The 16,309-nt window shown below is 44.9% G+C and overlaps 1 protein-coding gene across 2 annotated transcripts in view; it reads left to right on the top strand.

Moving 5' to 3' along the window:
* Positions 1-16,309, top strand: part of SPATA13 (spermatogenesis associated 13) — a 150,931-nt gene that overhangs the window by 92,988 nt on the left and 41,634 nt on the right. The window contains exons 3-4 of one of the 2 annotated variants that reach the window (XM_028104856.2): positions 2,698-3,063; positions 4,771-4,915. In XM_028104856.2, coding sequence (XP_027960657.2) covers positions 2,698-3,063; positions 4,771-4,915 — 511 coding nt within the window. Of the gene's footprint in view, positions 1-2,697; positions 3,064-4,505; positions 4,548-4,770; positions 4,916-16,309 lie in introns of those variants that run through there. The other variant, XM_028104861.2, reaches the window with a different exon arrangement.

Here is a 16,309-nt window from a genome sequence, read left to right as displayed (position 1 = left end):
TGTTTTGGTCTCAGAAGGATCTCTTACCTGAACAACTAAGACAGCCTCCTGTCTTCCTACGCTCATTTCCTTATTTTCCTGTCTGCATCTGTAAGGCTTCAGTGAGGCATGCTGCATGTTGCGTAAGTGCAAAAAAACCCCCCAAAACACCCCAGAGAACAAAAACAACCTCAAAAAACTGCACGTAGATTTGTTACCAGTTAGACTACTCCTTGCCTGTAATTTTGTCTTGCTTCTGTCTTTCTAACACCTTGTCTGAACCTTTTTATCACAGGGTGATAATATAAATGGCTTATTCTTGTGTGCTTAAATTGTGCCACTTAGTTTAATAATGTAGTTAAACTCTCCATAATATCCTGTTTTTCATATGTAATGCAAAAAAATTAACTTTTTCATGATTTCTCATATTTTCCCATGATGGTGTCAGAGAGGAAAACCTTTTTCTCTCCACCGTCTTAGGCTTACTATGTGGGGGTGTGTGGAATTGAACTGACAAAAGACAGATTAGAAAAGACAGGTTTTTATTCATGTGAGTAAGTGGGAGTTGACAGGAAAAAGTGACTCCAGGAAGTGGTTAGAATTGGGGGCATTTATACTTTCTCACTAGGGGAGGAGAGGTGGAGAAGGGCACTTATGGGAAACCCAGTGATTTAGGAAAGATAAATGGGAGGTCTGATAGTTTTGTGGCCACTGTCTGCTGAGGCCAGGGGTTCTCTTCTCAACTGTTAAGAGTCAAATCTTCCCTGGTTGGAGGAAGAAAATCCTATCCCAAGATAGGATTGGACCTGCACAATTGTGGATTTATGACAATGAGTTCTTTGGGGAGGCTCTGCTTTCAGGCAGATAAGGGAGTTCAGGGGGGAAAAAAGTCTCTTCTTGAATACCTTGAGCTCGGATAGAATACACAGGGGTGTATTGTAGATCCCTCACTGGTGACTTGATTTAAATATGAAGTTCCTTGCTGTCAGAAGCTGCAGACAGCACGGTAAGTGGTGACTGCTAGAACTTAGTAGCTTTGGAGCAGAGGTGACTTAGTACAGTGGGAAGAGAAATTACAAGGCCCATATTTCAGTGTCTCTCTTACTGTGCATGGGCTGTGTGGCCCTGGGCAAGTGCCCTCACTTCCTGGGTTTCCGTTTTCCTAATTTGAAAAATGATGGCAATGCAGTAGAGTGTCTGTAAATCCCTTTCTGCTTTCTTTGCTCTTCATCAGATTTTTCATAGTACAGTGGGTACTTGAACAACACAGGTTTGAATTGTGCGGGTCCACCTCCACATGGATTTTTTTTTTAATAAATACAGTTCAATACTGTAAGTGTATTTTCTCTTCCTTATGATTTTCTTGGTAACATCTTTTTTTTCTTTAGCTTATATTATTATAAAAATACAGTATATACTATGTATAGCATACCAAACATGTGTTAATTGACTTCCATCCAACAGTAGGCTGTTAGTAGTTAAGTTTGGGGGAAGCCAAAAGTTAACATGCAGATTTTTGACCTACCAGGGGTCGGCACCTCAAACCGCTATGTTGCTCATAAATCAGCTGTGTATGATCTTAGGGACCACTGAGGCACATGGGATTGGAAATTACAGGAACTGTATTTGAGCTCTTCGTTGCCACCGATTGGCAAGCAGCATGCCTTGTTGGGCCAGTCCTGGAGGCAGAGCCTGGCTGCCTGGGGCCATTCCGCTGGTGGCCTCCAGGCCTGGGTGGCCTGCTCTGCTTGCCCTGCCCTCCAGTACAACTCTGCTTGTTCTTGTTCTCTTCCCTGGGCTCTGGACTGTTTTTAGTTTTTATTTTATTTTTAAATAATAACCGGGGGGGCGGGGCACCTGGGAGGTTCAGTCGGTTAAGCGTCTGCCTTCAGCTCAGGTCATGATCCCAGGATCGAGCCCCACATCAGGCTCCCTGCTCAGCAGAGAGTCTGCTTATCCCCCTCTCTCTTCATCTGCCTCTCCCCATGCTTGTGCTTGCTCTCTCTCTCTCAAATAAGTAAGTACAATCTTTAAAAAATAATAAAATAAAAATGTGTTTAAAAAAAATAATAACCAGGGATGGGAGAAACCTCCTGTAGAACTAGGCAGCAGCCCTCCTCTGAACCCAGACTTTGAGGGGTCTGCTGACATAGAGGTTATCTGCAGGCAGGGCTGAACCTGGGCATGGTTAGTCTACACAGGGCTTTTTAAGAGCAATAATTAACTGTGACTGATAAGGGCTATCTCACTTATCATTGGTATAGCATTTCCAGCCACACAAGGACCCATTCTTCCCAGTGAACAGCGGCAGAACCAAACAACCAAACCCGCAGACCTTAAGTAACTGGATTTCCTGCATTTCCCCATGCTATTGTTATGTATATTTTGTATTTTGGGTGATACCATAGAAGTTCTTTCTAGCAACTCACAATGGTATTGATTTTCTTAGTATCTTTTATCATAGCTCATCCTCGGTCACCATACATCACTATTTAAATTATGGTTTTAATTCAGCCTCCAGTTAAAGATGAATTGCTTATTTTAATGCACATTTCAGTTATGTCTTCTTGTTACAGAAATAACTTAAAAAAAACCAAACAAGTATACCAAGAACGCCTCAAGGCAGGGCTGAAGAGGATGGGAGGGAGTGTATGGCTTGTTCTTTTTCAATACCTTCCTGGATTTTGGTGCTCACCTAACTTGTTCGCATTTGAAAAGGTTGTGACAGAGGGATCCTGGAGGCGGGACTCATCCCGGGATGAAGAAAGGACGGAGTCTCAGAGGATCACCAGGAGGAAGTGGGGTTCTGGGAGGAGATCAAGGCCCCGACCGCTCTCTGACTATGGCCAGCTGGCCACCCGGAGTCTGTCTATTCCCGAAGACTCAGTTGCTGTGGACCCCCAGAAAGAGGACACCGTGGAGGGAGACCGCCAGCCAAACACGGCCTCTGCAGACGCTGCAGACCAGAACCCTACCGTGGGCTCCCCCAAAGGAAGCTGGAGAAGACGCCCCATCTCCGTGATAGGCGGGCTCAGCTTCTATGGGAACAGCCCGACAGAGGAAATAGAGAGTCTTCTAACCCGAGTAAGACCGTGCTTCTACCAAAGCTAACAGAGCCCTCCAGCTTCCTGGCCTTTGTTCTCCCCTATGAACTAAACAGGCTGCTGCTTTTCTTTCTTCTGTCTGCCTCAAGGACAACAGACTCCCAACCTTTCTTCCTGACTCTGAAAACACTCATGAATTAACCTGCCATCTGACGTTTGGATGCCTTTTACTAATCTTCTGTCTTTCCTGGAGTCTCAAACAATACAGGAAACTAGTGTGCTGTTTGTCCTAAACCACGTGAGATCTGAATAAGGAGAAGGTAGCAGTGCATATTTAGTGAGCTTCCTGAAAGAAGTTCTTGAAAGAGAAAATGTCCTCCGATGTTAAAAAATAAAGATAAGAAAATAAGAAATCAGTTTTTTAGGGGCTAAGGAAATAGGTGTCCTACCATTTTTTAACTCTTTACATTCAAGTTGCTGCTTTGCAACTGCTTTACCAATAAAATTTTTATATTTTCCCCTTAGTATTTCAACAGGTATTTATTAGTTACCCAAAGAGCACTCTGGGGCCACAAAACATTTAAATAAAGGCCCTGTTCAGGAGGAGTGTATGTTATTTGGTGAGACGCAGCATGGTCATGGGTTCCCAGAACAGTACATGAGTAAGCATCCAGTTTTACTTTTGAGCTTGCTAGCTGCTATCATCAGTAACTCCTAAAATTCTCTTAAAAGGGGAGAAAAATCTATGTTAGTATTGGATTTTATGTTTACATTCTCCCTGTGAAGCCCAGCCCAATGCCTTGTTTATAGCAAGCACTCAGATTCCTCTTGACTTAAATTGAATTGCATTCTAAAGGTAAAAAAATGAAGTGGAAGAATCCCACGAACTTTTTGCAACAGTAAGATGTGCTGTACTCTAGGAAATGATTCTGAACCAAAGCAAACCGTATATCTGTTTTAACTTGAAACACAGTATGGGGAAAATCAAAAGCACTTAGAAATTATTTCACTTCAGAGCATTAAGAAGGAATGTGGTAAGGTCACTTTATGCACTGTAGTCTCATTTAGGGAACTGGGTGGGGAAATATGAAGAAAACCTAAGGAAAGCATAAGCCAGCTTGGCCTTCGATTTATAGAGATGGTTCACGGGGAAAAATCAACAGGGTACATAGGTGATTCTAAAGAGACCTGGGTAAATTCGTGGAAAGTGGAAAACCAACTTCTTTTAAACAAAGCTCAGTTGTCATGATAGTTGAGGTAAGGAGCATTTGTATCTCACAAATGCGTACCTAGTGGCTGCACTTGGATGTGCCTGGCAGGTATGCCAGTCCCAGTCTGTCCTCCAGGACCGTCTACTCGCCCTGGAGGCTGCTGCTGGGAACACATCTTCTTCCTTTCTGCCCCTGACTCTGTGTGAGAAAGCCACCACTTCCTAAATCTGCTTCTCTTCTTGGACGCTTTGCTTTTACTGAGCGTTACCCCTGGTATATTGCTGACAAATAACATGAAATGTGTTGCTGTGAGGTAAGAGCCCTTGAGTCTGGTTGTTTAAAATCTTGGAATAAGTCATTGCCACTGCGCCTGGGTGCAGCCTGAAGCTCTTGCCACGGTCTGGAGAAAGCGTCTCAAGTGTGTGAGTGGCTTGGAGGTGACAGTGCCGAGCTGCTCAGGGCTGTGTGTGTGAAGAGCTTTGAAGGAGTTGCCACTTCCTGGCATCCCCTCACAGCGTTTTGCTTTCCTTTTGTAGCCGGCAGCCAGGCCTCCTGTGCCCGCTCACCAGGTGCTGCCCTACAAGGCGGTTTCGGCCCGGTTCCGGCCCTTCACCTTCTCCCAGAGCACCCCCATTGGGCTGGACCGAGTGGGACGCCGGCGGCAGATGCGAGCATCCAATGGTGAGTCTCCCAGGCCCACCCTGGTTGGGGGCTCACTTTTCAGAAACTGGTGTGGAGTCCTCAGTTGGACTGTTCCCAGTGAAACCAAGGTGCCCATTCGATTGTGGACCTCTCTGCTGCCTCTGGGCTAGGGCGTTGTTCCCCTGGGAGTGAGGAGGGCTCATCTCAGGGGCTACAGACGTGAGGGTGTCGTCAGCCCTCTGGAGTGGGTGCTCTGTGTCGTCACAGTGACCCCGTTTGAGAAGTTTGCTCCCCTTGTGTCTGTGTACCTAAGTTCCTGTAGGTGGAGAGCTAAGAATGGAGTCCCAGGCATTTGTCTGAACCTTTTTGAAGCTCTTTCTGGGTGTTTGAGATTCACAGATGCCAAAGAAAAGTTTGTCTAATACAGTAGTAGCTAATATGCTATCACAGTACTTACCCAGTAAACACTTGTTGATTTGAATTAAAACCACATTTTTGGAATGATGTTTACGTTCTTTTTTTTTTTTTAATGAATGGAATCATTTCATCTTTTAATTTTTTGAAAAGATTTTTATTTATTTAAAAGAGAGAGTGAGCACAAGTAGGGGGGAGGGGAAGAGCGAGGGAGAGGGAGAAGCAGACTCCCCACTGAGCAGGGAGCCCGATGTGGAGGGAGCCCGACGTGGGGCTCCATCCCAGGACCCTGGGATCATGACCTGAGCTGAAGGGAGAAGCTTAACTGACTGAGCCACCCAGACACCCCTGATGTTTACATTCTTAAAAAAGAAAATCTTCCCTTACACTAATTCATGTCAGTGCCAATCAACCGGTCAGATAAGAATGGTATGGCCTGTTGTGCACTGGACAAGAGTAACGAGTTAACATTTATTGAGGACTTACCATGTGGCAGACTGTGCCTTGTGCTCTGATGTATTAGCTCATTTGATCTTTGTAGCTACCTGCCATTTTGGATACTATTATTATCCTTGTTTTTACAGATGAGAAAGCCCAGGTATACAGGGGTAGACTGCCCTAAGTCACTCACCCAGGATGGGGCAGAAATGGGATTTGAATCTACAAATAGAACTTTTAATACCAAGTGGTTCATTTTTAACCACTGAACTATATTGACTCTTTAAAGAAGTGCTATGATTATAGCTCCAACAGCAGGGTTTCCTGTCTTACTTTTAGAAATGATTATCATGTGGTGAGCATGAGAGTAAGAGCTGGGCATTAGGAAACCCAGCTACTGCCTCAGCCGGGCCACCACCTCACTGTGTGGGCAAGTCCACGTGAGGGTGGCAACTGAAGCTGTAAGAAGGGGTGAGGTTTCAACAGCCTTGAAGAAGGTGGAGGGTGTCACTTGAAGGACTAAAATTCTAAGGAGAGGAGGAGAAGGAAGAGGATCGGTCGAGGAAGGGAAAGAACAAGGAGGTATGGACTCCCTGGTCAAGGGAGGCATTTCTAAGGACAGGCAGAAGAGGATGATGGCTAGTGACCAGAGATGGCAACAAGAAGGTCACTGATGGATTCTGACAGAAATTGTTGAGGACCGTGGCCCAGGAGGGTCACACTGGGTGGTGAGAAGTCAGGGAGTTGGTGAATGGTGAGAAAATGCTATCACTCCCAATTGTGTTGCCATGGTTTCTAACTCGTGTCACATACACTGAGAGGACTTAAGGTGGGACTTGCAGGTGGAGGTTGAGGGAATTTGTGAACATCTCATGCCTTTGTCAGCCCCTCAACCAAGGAGGCTGGACACCTGGGAGTCCTTGCCCCCCTTCTCGGGGAGTCACTAAATTCCATCCTTTGGCTCTCAGGGTCACCTTGCGTCTCAGGCTCCTTAACCCTTCCCCTCACAGCCACCCCCTCACCTCCTCAGGCCAAATTTTCATACACACTGTAGTCAGAGTCACTGTTTATGTTCAACTCTTTCCAAGCATTAGAATCAAGTCCCAGTTCCTTATGGGTTTATAGGCTTTTGTGCAACCCGAGTCTCACTTTCCATCTGTTTCTCTCCTTTCTCCCTCCAGAGCTTGCCATCCAGTGTTCTCTATCTTCTCTAGGCTTTCACACTCCCTCTGTGCTTCTCACATTGCCCCTTTGCCTAGAGCTCCCTTCTTTCCCATTACCTTATGTCAACATTCTCATTCCCTTGTGTGCCCTTGGAGACAACGTGCATTCATTGTCTTCCTCCTGCAAAGCCGCTCAGCGCCAGGCCCCATGTTCATCCCCTCTGATCCGGTCATCCACCTCTGGTGATGTGTTTTCAGAAAGTCATCCAAAAGGAGAAAGAAAGCTATATGCACAAGATACTCTTCACAGTGTGGCACGAAAGTGGTGGCACGAAAGTGATGGCACGAAAGTCAAAGCACGGTAAATGTTCATCCAGAGTGGAATAGTGAGTTGGGGTGCTGCATGGGCCACTACCTCACAACAGTTTACAACACAGATAGGAAAACCCTGCAACAACATGAAAAGGGACGGCTACAATTTTAAAGTGAGAAGAAAAATAGGAAATAAAACCATGTTTATTGTATGAATTTGCTAAGGCTGCTGGGTCGCGGAGTCTCTGCTGGCTCCCATCCAACCCTGTATACATACATACAAACAGCTTAATTCTGTGCTTTCTCTAACAGTGTTTTGTTTTGACTTCAATGTTCTTTTGTTGAGAAGCAACAAAAACGAACTCTGACCAGCTTAAGCAAAAAGAGAATTTATTGGAAGGGTGTCCGATGTCCCCAGAGTTAAAAGAATGGCTAGAGAACCAGTGTGGGAAATGGATGGCCTTTAGGGTTGTTTCTGGGAATCAAGGAACCACTTGGAAGAAGCTGAGGGAAGCACGTAGCAGGAGGGCATAGGAATGAGTGAAAGCCAACATTCCTTCTGTCACTTAAAAGTCAAAAATCCCAGGATAGGGAAATCAACCCTTGAAGCTTAGGTGTGAGGTGTCTACTGCCTGGTGGCACTGGAACAGGGAGAAGGGCTAGGGGCCTCCAGAGACCCTTCGCCTTCCATATTGGGAGGCAGGTCCATGGTACCCTGTCACCAAGGCTGAACACAATGGAAAGGAGGTCATTCCCCTAGAGGAAATCCAAGTAGTGTTAGAAATAGAAGTAGATTCTGGACAGGTTCTCCATTTGTTCATTCATTCATTCATTCATATATCCAGTAACTACTGAGTGCTTACCACGTGCCAGGTGACAGTAGGGAACAGAACAAAACCCTTAAATCACTTATTCCAGTGAGGGGATAATGAATTAACAAGTGACTATATAACTGGGCAGGTGGTACTATAAAGAAAAATGAAGCGGGGTGGAGGGTGTTCATTTTTTTTTTTTAAGATTTATTTATTTATTTACTTGAAAGAGAGAGAATGAGAGAGAGAGAGAGAGAGCACATGAGAGGGGGGAGGGTCAGAGGGAGAAGCAGACTCCCTGCTGAGCAGGGAGCCCGATGTGGGACTCGATCCCGGGACTCCAGGATCATGACCTGAGCCGAAGGCAGTTGCTTAACCAACCGAGCCACCCAGGTGCCCCGGAGGGTGTTCATTTTTTAAAAAATGTCATTCTGGCATGATGCACCTGCTCCATGTATAATTAAAAACCCTCTCACTCCTTCCCTTGAGGGAGACAATCCAGAGGCTCATCAGTTACTGCAAACAGCTCTGAGTCTAGGCCCTCCGGAGCAGTAGCCATTTCTCCCTCAGTTCTGTTCCAGTTCCTTTTCCACTGTGTATGCCCAGAGGGAAATTTACACAACACACCCTTATCATGGTAGTGGAAGGAGGTGGGGGAGGAAAGGAGATAGAAAATAAATAAATATTATGTATATATGTGATACCACAAAAGGAAATCTCTCTCTTCTGCTTCTGGTTGCAAGGCCATACGTGCTATTGTTGACTTGGCTCATCTCGTGCTGGTCGCACACTCCCCCACCACCTGCCCAGTACCTTACCTGGTAGTGTCCTTTGCCAGGTGAGGTGGCCCAGACCTTCACCCCGTGGTGTGGAGCTGTGAGTGGTCCTGCTTGCTTAGAGTTGCCATCGTCTTTTTTCTTCCCCTCCCTCAGTCAAAACAGCCCATCTATAAAAATGTGTGGGGCACTAACCGGAGCCTGCCAGGCACTGGTTTTTACCATGTGGAGTGGAGCAGAGGGTAAAGCATCACCAAGTTCACATTCCAGCATTGAATCCAATCCAGTAAGTCAGTAAATACCCTTCTCTCAGGCAGTAATGATTGCTCTGGGGAACATGAATGTGGGTGATGTAGTAGGGAGTGTTGGGAAGGGCATGGCAGAGGGTGACCCACTGTCCCTAAGGAGGTGACGCCCGAGTGGAGGCTTGAAAGATGAGCAGGAGCCAAAGATCTGTGGCAGGCACTCCAGGTGCCTAGAGGTAGGCTGGCACTTGATGTGTCTGAGGTTCAGCGAGAGGGCCCTTGACCGGACTTCAGGAAATAAGGGCAGGAGAAGAGGGCATTGCAGTCTGGCTGGGAGGCTGCGGCCGGATAGAAAGGACATTGCAGGTCTTGGGTAGGACTTGGAGTGAAACGGGAAGCCACTGCCAGCTGGGGAGTGATAGGCACTGATTGAAGCTTTAGAGAGGAAGGATGGTTTGGGGGAAAAAACACAGAGGAAGGGAGACTGACTTGGAGGTTATTGCATAAGTCTGGTTGAGAAACCGTGGTGGCACTGACCACAAAAGACATCCATGTCTGTCTCGGGTGCTCATTTTCCCAGTGCACAGGGAGGCGAAAGTGGCTGGCCTTGGTTCTAATCCAGTGGGGCCGGGCCTGTGGATTCCCGTGGAGGTCCTTCTCTCTTGAGAGAATGACAGGGCAGAGTTACCGAATAGGAAGAAAATATTTTGCAGATGTATTATTAAGTCATTATAAGAAGCGGCCCCTGTGCTTGCCCTTTGTATTCTGGCTGTGGGTGCACATTGCCTTGTCAGGCACCGGTTCAGTGCACATACCCCATCCAACAGGGCATTACAATGTCAAGATGTGTCCCCAAGCAATCTCCATAACTTCATTTCCCTTCGGCCATGATTGCGTGCTTCAGGATGATAACAGGCTAACACTTGTGACCCTCGTGGGCACGGCCTGTCACCATGCTTCCCTCACTGGGGTCCTCTGGCAGAATCATGGCCGTGAGAGGTGCCGTGACAGTGAATGAGGACTTCAGTGAGTTTCCAGCAGAGGTCTGACAGGTAAGGAAAACAAATCCAGGTCTAGAATAAATATCTTTCCCACTAAAGACAGATCATCTACCCCTCTATTATGAAAAGGGTCCATTGTAATCAACTCTCCACAAGGAGCTGTCTGGTTCCTTCAAGGAACCATATCATTAACTTGGTTGAGAGGGACACCCTGTGGTTTAGCCCAGGCTTGGCATCCATTTCTGCCACCATGGCCTTTTTTTTTTTCCTCCCTGAACCTACTGAGTAAGCATCAAGATGACTAGGAACAAAGATTGGCGTTTACAGAGTGGAACACAGTGTTCACACAATTATTAAACGGCCTCTTTTGCAATCGGATTCACATAGGATACAACTGGGCATTCATATAGCACAGATGGTTTCTCATGCTTTGAGTATATTCTGGTTTATCTAATCATACTCCTTCCCCAAACCAGTCTGTTACCTATTTTGTTCTTTCCACATTCCTCCAAGCCATTCAGCCAAGCCATTGTCCTAGCCATCTATCTACACAAGCTAAATCCCTGCTGAGGCCCTCTCTCCTCTCCGTCAGAAAGGAAGGATTAGGAAGAATTATCGCTTAGATTTTACTACGGCCGGCGGGGGGGGGGGGGGGGGGGGGGGGGCGGGGAGGCGGGGGCGGGGGTCCCTTGCCAGGGGGCACAGTTACCAGGTAAGTGGTGGAAGATCCCTTTTGGGGAGGCTGGAAGGAAGAGTTGTAACTGTGGGATACCTACCCCAAGGTCACCTGGCTTCTGCTTCATGAAGAGGCTCTAAGTGTGGAAATCAGCTGAGATCTGGGAGCTGTGTGAGCCCCTGAGTCTCTGTTGCCAGATTTGGAGATTTCCTACTTACCAATCAAGTAATACATTAGTGTAGTTACTCATCACTTTTGTTCCTGCAGACCCTATGGTAAGTTAGGCATAGCCAGAGATCATGTGGGTCAACCATTCCTGGGACCGAGCTGGCCCTGCTGCCTAGTGTAAGAGCGATGCCCTCTTTTCTTGTAATACAGATGTCCCACCTCCATCGAGGTCCTGGACTTCATTGCAACAGAAGCATCTCTCACTGACTTCCCCACTGACTTCCCTTGTCTGGACAGATTAGCAGTACAGCACATATAAAAGTCACTGCCACTTCCATCATCTGATTTAGGAAACGCAGCCCAGGGGATGATGAGTCCATGACAGACTAGCTCCAGCATTTCCGTCTTCTGGTTTTTACGCTGCTTCCTTCCTGTGTGCCAGGAGCTGGCCTCTCCACTGCTTAAAGAGTGGGCCAGTACTGGGTCCAGATCTACAGCCCATCGAAGTGCTAGGGTGACAGTCAGCTCCATAAGCCCATGTGTTGAATGCATGATCTCTGGTAGATGTCACCCAAATGGATAAATTTGGTTTAATCCAAACTGCATTTGGTAAATGGAGTCTATGCACCGTGTTTGAATCTTGATACCAACAAATAAAAAGATCATTTTGAGACAATTGAGGAAATTTGCACATGGACTGAGGGAATTCAGTGAAGGAATTATTGTTCATTTTGTTGGGATAATGATAGTGTAGTTATTTTTAAGTCCTTCCTTGTTACGGGTACATACTAAAATATTTTTTGCACGAAACAGTACATGTAAGTTTTGCTTTAAAATACTCCAAAAAGCTGCTGAGGAAGGTTGGAAAATAATTGGTAAAGTACTGATAAACGTGGGTTCATCATTTAATTTCTCTACTTTTGTGTTTGTTTGCAATTTAGCACAAAAGTTTTAAAAAATAATGAAAGTATGTTTCCTCCTCCCTAGGCAGGTGCTCCCCAAATTTGCAAATCAAGAACTGCCCACAACTAAATTTTTCTCAAAATGTAAAAATTTGAATATTAGCAAATTGATTTTTTGTTAAAAAACGAAGACCTCCTCGTTTCAGGTGGAGGTGAGCTGTCCCTCCTCAGAACTCCGCAGCACCATTCTAGCACTTCTTGCTTGCTTGCTTTAGTTAGAGTACTGTCTTATCTCCTTACTAGCCCCTTAACAGTCTGTGAAGAAAGGTCACAAGGAGCAGTCCTCAGTAATGTGTATTGATCGAATGGGTGTGGTATTGAAATAATAGAATCCAGATCAGGTATCACAATGGCACTTGTAAGAGCTTTTATAATAAAGCTCATGAATGGGAGGCTGCCAGCCTATAAAAACCTTATTGCTTTACTGGTGATGGTGTTTGTGGCCCTTCTTTCTCCTTGGGTCTTAGCAAGCATGCCTGTGCTGTGATAACTTGCTCTTAGGGAATTATCTTTTTTGCCTTTTGCTTTTTTATGTAAGCTTTTTGTTTTACATAGGGGCAACTTACTATATCACAGCCTACCCATGCTCCTAACGTGCCCATATTTACTTTGAGTTCCAGCCTTACATTCTCCCTTACTAGTCTGTATTGATGAGAAGTCAAATTTGATTGCTTTCCAAAATTCTTTTTCTCATGTCTACTCATCCTTGTCTTTCTACTCATCTCACCCACTGAGTTCAGATTAGCTTGCTCATGTGACATAAACCCAATGATTACCTTAATCAGAAAGGAAACATTTCCCAGAAGGGAAATCATTCAGTTTCCTCAGCTATCAGATTTCTGTGGAATCTTTATGGGTTACAAGCAAGGAGCTAAAGCATGACCCTGAAGATCAGTAGACTTGGGGATGCCATTTAAAAAAATATGTTTGTTGGGGGTGCCTGGGTGGCTAGGTTGGTTAAGCGACTGCCTTCAGCTCAGGTCATGATCCCAGGGTCCTGGGATCGAGTCCTGCATCTGTCTCCCTGCTCGGTGGGAAGCCCGCTTCTCCCTCTCCCACTCCCCCTGCTTGTGTTCCCTCTCTTGCTGTCTCTCTCTCTCTGTCAATTAAATAAATAAAATATTTAAAATAAAATAAAAATATGTTTGTTATATTTTTAAAAGCCTTCTTCTTAACCATTAAGTATTGTATTAGACTATTTTTAATAATGCTACACAACAGAGGAGAAAAACAGGATTAGGTACAGTAATGATTAAATGTGAAAAATAAGAATATGGTTTTCTAAGGAGATACAAAGTTGACAAGTTGACTAGACTTTTTTTTTTTAAGTAAACTCTACACTACACATGGGGCTCGAACTCATGACCCTGATATAAAGAGTCACATGCTCCTATTGAGCCAGCCAGGCACCCTGAATTGATTAGACTTTTTATGGCTTTTAAAAATATTTCTAAATTACTCAAATTATTGCTTGATTTGATTTTTTAGTAGTTTTACATCTTAATTTCTTAAGAATATAGTCACTTCTGGCAAGCTAGGAAAGAGAATCAAATGAAGCCAGTGTAGCCCTCTGATGACCTAGGCCAGACTTGCTCAGTCTTCAGCAGAATGATGTAATATTTGAAGTTGTTAACAATGGCTTTGTGAAACTCTAAATCATAACCCCCCATCCACATTTTTCATTAGGAAAACAACCAAAAAATCCAGTCCTTAAAGGCATGATGTATACAAAGAACATCTTTCTTTTTTAAATTCCAGTTAGCTAACATAGAGTGTTATATTAGTTTCAGGTATACAATACAGTGATTCAACAATTCCACATTACTCTGTGCTTATCATGATAAGTGTATTCTTAATTCCCTTCACCTATTTCACCCATTCCCCCACCCACCATCTCTCTGGTAACCATTAGTTTGTTCTCTATAGTTAACAGTCTGTTTTTTGGTTTGTCTCTTTTTTTCCTTTGTTCATTTTGTTTCTTAAGTTCCACATATGAGTGACATCATATGGTATTTGTCTGTCTCTACCTGACTTATTTCACTTAGCATTTTACCATGTTGTTGCAAATGGCAAGATTTCATTCTTTTTCATTGCTGATATTCCATTGTGATATTTCACATCTTCTTTATCTGTTCATCTATCGACAGACACTTGGGCAGCTTCTATAATTTGGCTATTGTAAATAATGCTGCAATAAACATAATGATGCACATATCCTTTCAAATTACTGTTCTCATATTCTTTGTGTAAATACCCAATAGTGCAATTACTGGATCATATGGTAGTTCTTTTAACTTTTTGAGGAACTCCATACTGTTTTCCACAGTGGCTACACCAGTTTGCATTCCCACCAACAGTGCATGAGGGTTCCTTTTTCTCCACATCCTCACCAATACTTGTATATAAAAAACATCTTGATCTACAAAGGACATAATGACCCAAATTGTACACTGGCCAACCTGTCTGAGCACATTAGAGCTGGCTAATGATTGGTGGAAGGAGGAAGTACAGTTGACCCTTGAATAATGTGGGGGTTAGGGGCATGCCCCCACACCCACCCTGCACAATCCAAAATCTGCGCAATCCAAAATCTCTGTCAAACTTTTGGCTCCCCCTGCTAATAGCCTACTGTTGACCAGAAGCCTTCTTGGTAACATAAAGCAGTTGATTAACACATATTTGTTATGTTATATGTATTATATACTGCATTCTTACAATAAAGTAAGCTAGAGAAAAGAACGTGTTATTAAGAAGACCATAAAGAGAAAATACATTTACAATACTGCACTGTATTGAAAAAAATCTGTGTATAAGTGGAGCCACCCAGCTCAAATGCATGTTGTTCAGGAGTCAGATGTGTCTTGAAAACCTGCTCTGAGGGATTAAAAATTCCTGGTTCTGGTGTCAACAAGAAAGCAAGTAAAAAATAGTACAAACCGCACTCAAATTGATCATGGGTCTTACCAGGGGCTACCCCTAGAAAACAAAGATAAGTGAGGAATAAGATAACGTAGAAATTTCCAGAATAAATTACTTAGTGATAAATCTGACATACTGCTTTTTTCGCTTTGCTACAGAATAAATTGAGGACTTTTTGAGAGAAACATTCAACCCTGAAAAGGGTGATGGCAGTGGTGTCTACCACTGAATAAGCTCCTGCTTCCCAGTTAACGTTGCTGTTCTTCCACTGCTCATATCCGGTGTGGAAACGTTTGTGGAAACCTTATGTCAGGCCAGGAGATGGAAAGGAGAGCTTATCCTAGTTAGTGTGTTACAAGCTCAGTTAATATCTTTTGGGGTAGTCCCAACTGGCCAGCACAATGTGGTCGAACACCTAACTGCCCATAGGCACTGGCTTCTGCCCAAGGCCTTAAAAGCTGGGTTCAGCCCCCTCTGTGACTTCTCCTCGCGGAGGTGGGTGCTGGTCCCCCGCGAGTAGCCCCAGTAGGCGATCTGCCGGGGTGAATCCCGCCGCAACACCGGGAGTTCTTGCTGAATCGCTGATCACGTGAATGGCCCAAGCAGAAATGATGGGGCGTGGCAGCCTCTTAGGGGAGCCTAATATGGGCTCTTCTGAAGCTCAGGCCAGCGTGCGTGCAGCCGCGCCTGCACCAGGGCGGACCCATTCCAGAGCCCAGGGGGCTGGAGAGGCACCCCCGCCCACGTGGCCTGGCGGTGCACGCAGCCGCTGTCCCCGTGTCCTGCCCCCACAACCTGCCCTGCAACGGCCACCCCCAGAACAGCCCCCAGGCCTTGCTTGCCTGCGTCTGCGGCATGTTTCCTACACAGATGTAAGGTTGGTTTGTCTAAAGGAAAGAAAAAGCGTACTAAGACATCGACGGCTGTCTTGAAAGCCCGGTGATTTTAAATCCCAGGTAGGGATTATTACTCAGGGGTGACATTATCTCCATGTCTTCAACTTCTGTTTCTTCAATTTGATTTTGTACTGAATGTATTTGCTCAGAAACGGAAAAGATTTCCTTAGATGTATTTATCTACTTTTCCCCATTGAGGAACTGGTATTGGTTGTAAAAGCAAGTTTATTCAGCCTTATTATGCAGTTGATACGACTGATATTGGTAAGTGATACAGGATGTGCCATTATGACATAATCAAACAGTGATATTTCAGGAAATGCCCAAGTTGCTCTGAAACTCTCAGAGTTGGGCTTTTAATATGCTCTTGGTTTAGGAGATACCTCATTTGTATTGACCCACTTAATAAATATATGTGATGTTGTATATCTATTAATGTATCTGTAGCTCTGCCGCATTATGAGTGAGGCACTGCTAGAGGCTGGGTGGTCCTGAGGAAGCCGGAGACTGTTCTCATAAACCTCCAGTGTGGTATAGGGACTTGTAAAGCCATTGCAAGGATAAAGGAGCTCAGGGTGAAGGGAGAGCATGCACATCAGATCTGGGGAGTCCCAAGACTTCTTGGAGAAAATGACATCCAAGTTGAGGATT

This window comes from Eumetopias jubatus, unplaced genomic scaffold (genome assembly GCF_037043125.1).
Source record: "Eumetopias jubatus isolate StellerSeaLion01/CBP00866 unplaced genomic scaffold, mEumJub1_p1.0 scaffold_3, whole genome shotgun sequence".
NCBI classification, from domain to species: domain Eukaryota; kingdom Metazoa; phylum Chordata; class Mammalia; order Carnivora; family Otariidae; genus Eumetopias; species Eumetopias jubatus.
Note: the sequence above shows the minus strand (reverse complement) of the source record. Positions and strands in the feature narration are given on the sequence as shown.